The 4,746-nt window shown below is 39.2% G+C and overlaps 1 pseudogene and 1 gene segment (V, D, J or C); one reads left to right on the plus strand and one right to left on the minus strand.

Moving 5' to 3' along the window:
* Positions 1 to 12: 12 nt before the first annotated feature.
* On the minus strand, positions 13 to 131 carry LOC111733781 (annotated as a pseudogene).
* Positions 132 to 2,495: 2,364 nt separating this feature from the next.
* LOC105308895 lies at positions 2,496 to 3,200 on the plus strand. The segment is given in 2 exon segments: positions 2,496 to 2,688; positions 2,781 to 3,200. Coding segments are annotated over 2 exon segments (456 nt in total).
* The last annotated feature ends 1,546 nt before the right edge of the window (positions 3,201 to 4,746 follow it).

The following is a 4,746-nucleotide window of genomic DNA, read 5'->3' on the forward strand; positions in this document are numbered from 1 at the left end:
TTATTTATTTTACACCTGCGGCACCTGGTCTTCCTAGGTGGTCTCCCATCCAAGTACTAACCATGCCAGACCCTGCTTAGCTTCTGAGATCAGACAGGATCGGGCTTGTTCAGGGAGGTATGGCCGTAGAGTTAACTCATTACTTTAGATTTAAAGTAATTGTTGATAGATATGTAGTTAATGCCATTTTATTATTCATATTTTTGATCTTTTCTCCTCTTTTCTCCTTTTTTCTCCCTCTCCTCCTCCTCCTCTTCCTCCTCCTCTTCTTCCTTCTCTTCTCCTTCAACATTTCTTGTAATACTGATTTGGTGGTGATGAACTCTTTGAGCTTTCTCTTGTATGTGATCTGATCACTTTCTAGTTGAGCAAAGGTGACTCATGTTTTCCTTTAGAGCTCAGTGATGTATATAGTATTTGTGTGTTTCAGGGAAATTCAAGCAAAGTTATTTATTCAAGAATGTGAGTTTAGGATTCGACTTATAAAACTGTTCTTTTTCACATGTTATAGTTTATGTTCACATTTGCTCTGATAGAATTTAGAAGGAAGAAATGTGTCTTATAATCGTTGCTACCTGGCACAAATTATTTTTACATAGTTGATAATCATAGTGTTTGTTTAAGAAACAAGGAAAAGGGAAATTCTACTATGTATATATTCACGCACTGCTTTGGAATTAGTCTGAGACTTCTGCTGTTCTTCATGTCTTTCTGATTCTCCTCACCAGTCCACTCCATAGGTAAGAGAGATGTATCTCTTTGCATTTTATCTCTGGGTTATTGTCACCCTGCCATCAGAGGCCTGCTACCAGAGCAAAGCTAAAGGAAAATAATAAAATGTGACATTTATCTCAATGCCAGTTGCACTGAGATGAATTTTGACTTTTTACACAAATTGCGGGATTTTGTATAATTTTCAGAATCCACAGGAAAATAAGAATGCTCTTGTTTTTACTTACGCTTTAAGTACTGCAATTTTTTTTCTAAATTTCAAATATTTTTGAAATCTGCATCAGTTTTTAAGAGGATGTGAAAGCATGGTACAACTAATCAAAACCCATTTATTTTCAGTATCCAAAACAGCTATTTAGTTTTCAATTTCTTCTTCCTTCCATTTAAAAAATGTCTTAATTATTGCTTATTTTCATGGACCATGGTTTATGTTGTTCTAGGCTGTCTATGGAGACTCTTCACTCTTTCCGGCAATCACTGTATTTCTTAGGATCCTGTCAACATTCTGAAGGGTGAATATTCTATTTCCAATGTTATTCTTTTTCAACTCAGAGATGTTGCTTATACCACCAGTGAAGAATGGAGAATTGCTTTACATTCTTTCTGTACAGAGGAAACAGCAATGTTCCAGGGAATGAGACAATGTTGGGGCCTTTGATTTTGTCCATGAATGGCTTTTCCAAAGTCCAGCAACATTGAGAGGAGTAAAAATGACCACCAGCCTGAAAGGTAGTAGGAATTGCTCCTTATAGCTTATTTTTGGTTATGGTTTTTTCTGTCCTAACTTAATCCTCAATGTTATCCTACCTACTTTCTATATTCTGAAAGTGGATACAAATCTCTCATCTCAAGACAATCCCTCTTGATTTTGATTTATTCTCTTTATATTTCTATTCTTAGTTAAGAGGACATTTAAAAGACATGGAAAGTGAGTATATAGTAGCCTTAGGAATCAGAAGTTCGGCTTTTTGTACTACAAATTCATAAATGAACAACATTAGCAAATCTTCTATGTGGAAGTCAATCTCTGTGGAATGAACAAATGAATGAAAAACCCCCAGGAGAGGTCTGGGCTCATGCTCTTGGAATCAAAGAAAAGAAGAGTTCTGATTTTGTCAAAGAGCTTATTTGTCCACAGAGAAAGCAGTGAATTTGTCTTTTCTCAGCTGTTCAGAATTTGCTTTCTTGGTGTGGTTGTAGGTCCTTCAGCACTTGAGCAAAGCCTTCAATCCGGTGACTCCTTGCCAAGAGCAGTACTGACCTCATTTAATGCGCCTTGTCTTTTCCTCCACATGTTTACCGAGTCTCATGTCGGTTGCATGAGCATCAGCCAGGGGACATGTCTCTGCCATCATTCATAAGCACATGGCAGCCCTGGGCCATCGAAACTCGGTCAGAGGCATTCCATCTGATTGCAAAGATGCTCACAAACTTGAATTCATTGTCCGATGTATTTTTTAAAACTAATTTCTCTGCAAAGTAACTTGATAGTCTAGAACTAATACACTATCACTGGTTATGGAAGGAAGAAAGATATTGTGTGGAAATTTTGATGTATCTCAGAAAACAGAAGGAACCCACTGATTAGTTCTCGGTGGGGCCTCAGGACCTTTGGTTGTGCACCTGGCCTGCAGAGGGCGATGTTACACTGACTAGAGATAGAACAAGATCAGTATCATCTGCTCAGCTCCTCCCTGCAGCTGGCTGAGTTCCTTGCAGACATTGACATGACAAGAATCAGATGTCATAAAGCTTCAGGCTCATCTCAGCATCTTTTGCCTTTTTATCTACAAGAGCAAGCTTCTTCCCTCCACCTCCTACTTTCAAAGGCTTGGTTTCTGCAGCTATTTTCCTGACTGCTCAGCATAGATTTTCCAGAAAAGAGCCTGTGGTGTTTCTATTGCTCAACCATGCACTTGTTGCTCGTCTCAATACTGGGGATGATATTTGCACTGAGTGAGTGAAATTTCATACAGATTCTGAGTGAAAATACTTAGGTTTCACAGCGATGTCTGCACTGCATTCACTGAAAAACATTGATTTTGCAGGAGATGCCAGAGCCCAGACGGTGACCCAGCCTGACAGCCACATCACTGTCTCTGAAGGAGCCTCGCTGGAGCTGAGGTGCAAGTATGAGTACGGCGCAACTCCTCGTCTCTTCTGGTACGTCCAGTACCCCAGCGAAGGCCTCCAGCTTCTCCTCAAATACTATTCAGGGGACACCTTGGTTAAAGGCGACAAAGATTTTGTGGCTGAATTGAATGAGTTTTCCTTCAACCTGAAGAAATCCTCAGCCCGTCTGAGCGACTCAGCTGTGTACTTCTGTGCTGTGAGTGACACAGTGCCTGAGACTGCAGGGGAGCTGAGCACAAACCACTCATGGTCGTGGAGGTTTTGGAGACTTAAGATCTCTTCCTGTGCTATTTTTAAAGATCTGTTGTCATATGACAGCAAATGAGGCAAAGAGAACAGAGCAGACTCAGGTTCTTTGATAAGTATTCTAGAAAGATGAAGGAGTCAGTGTTCTTACCACATACTCATCACAAGCTCAGGCCCTTGCCTTGAGGTTGACTATTTTAATGGATTGACTCAGTTGGTTTTTATTTTCCTTGTATCTCTCCAAGAAACCAGAAATCAAAAGGTGAACTCCTCCCTTTTTTTCTCTGAAAGTTTTCCTCCATGTCTACTTGGTTATTTACAGACAATGATCTTGGAATATTTCTGTCTGGGTCTCACTGTGCCAGTTACAATGTGTCAGAATATTTTGCCTGAGTTCAAGTACCTGTAGTCAGGAGGGATTCTGTAAAATGTTTGGCTATCTGCAGGAGATTGATAGATTCATGATGGGCTTCGAAAGTGTCACGGTCATGTTATTTCTGGCAGCTACTTAAGAATAGTGTAAAGAGAAGACTTTTTCTCAGTTATAAAAGTAGCTTCCTATTGTCATATCTTAAATCTAGAAATCTGTAGCAGAAATTTCTGAGTAAGATCCCTCTTGCTGCCTTTTCGCAGCTTTAGAGATATTTTTCTGATTTTTTTTTCATTCTATTTTTGTTTACTCTCTCCAGATGGAACCTGAAATGTTAACATCGTCATAATTAATCATGTAATAAGTTTAGCTGTGCAACAGTTGGCTGGAAACACTGATAAAGATTGCAGTAGATACTAGGGGCTTACTAGCTCTGGGATAAGTTTATGACCCGGTATAAACCTTTTTGGAAAGAACTTTATAGGACGCTTTTATGGTCTTTATGTTCTTGAAGGCTTGGAGAGGAACAAATACTTTGGAGAAAGAGGAGAAGAAGGAGGAGGGAGCTTTCTAGCTGCTATCTGGCTGACACTGTGATGCATAAGTAGATAGGTGCATAGGAACCCTCAAAATACAGAGAGAATAAGTGCATTGTGACGTATGATATTAAAGCCAAATGGCGAACCAGGAGATCAAGAGTAATTTTTAAGGCATAGTGACGAGGTTATATGTGATAACGTGTTGGAGTGATTCCTCGAAGGGTATAAGGAAGTAAATAGGGTGTTAGAAATATAGAATTAAGATGAAATGTGTGCTCTTTTAACGTCTGCTTTCTTCCCTCCCTTCCTCTCTAATTTGGACCACACTCTCTTCCACCTCTGACTATTTTCAGGTGACTCATTGTTATTGTCTCAGCCACATTACCCTGTATGCAGCTTGCTATAATAAAGAGAACTGTCATTCTATTTTTATTTTGGACTCATGCTGGGTGTTGGTAAAGAAAGTTGGACACCATGCAGTTGAGAAATCATATGCCCACCTCCCAACCCTAACTCTGTCTGAGAAATCAAAGTAGTCTTCCTTCCTCTAGCTTCCTTCTTTCTTTCCTTCCCTTCTTCCCTCCTTCCTTCTCTTTCTTCCTCCCCACATTCTTTCCTTTTTTATTGGTAATTTGTGATTTATATAATTATATAATTTTAAACAATATTTTTGGTAGTCTATTTTCTATTTATTTATTTAACATTTTATTTATTTTCCCCCCTCCC

This window comes from Pteropus vampyrus, unplaced genomic scaffold (genome assembly GCF_000151845.1).
Source record: "Pteropus vampyrus isolate Shadow unplaced genomic scaffold, Pvam_2.0 Scaffold636, whole genome shotgun sequence".
NCBI classification, from domain to species: Eukaryota; Metazoa; Chordata; class Mammalia; order Chiroptera; family Pteropodidae; genus Pteropus; species Pteropus vampyrus.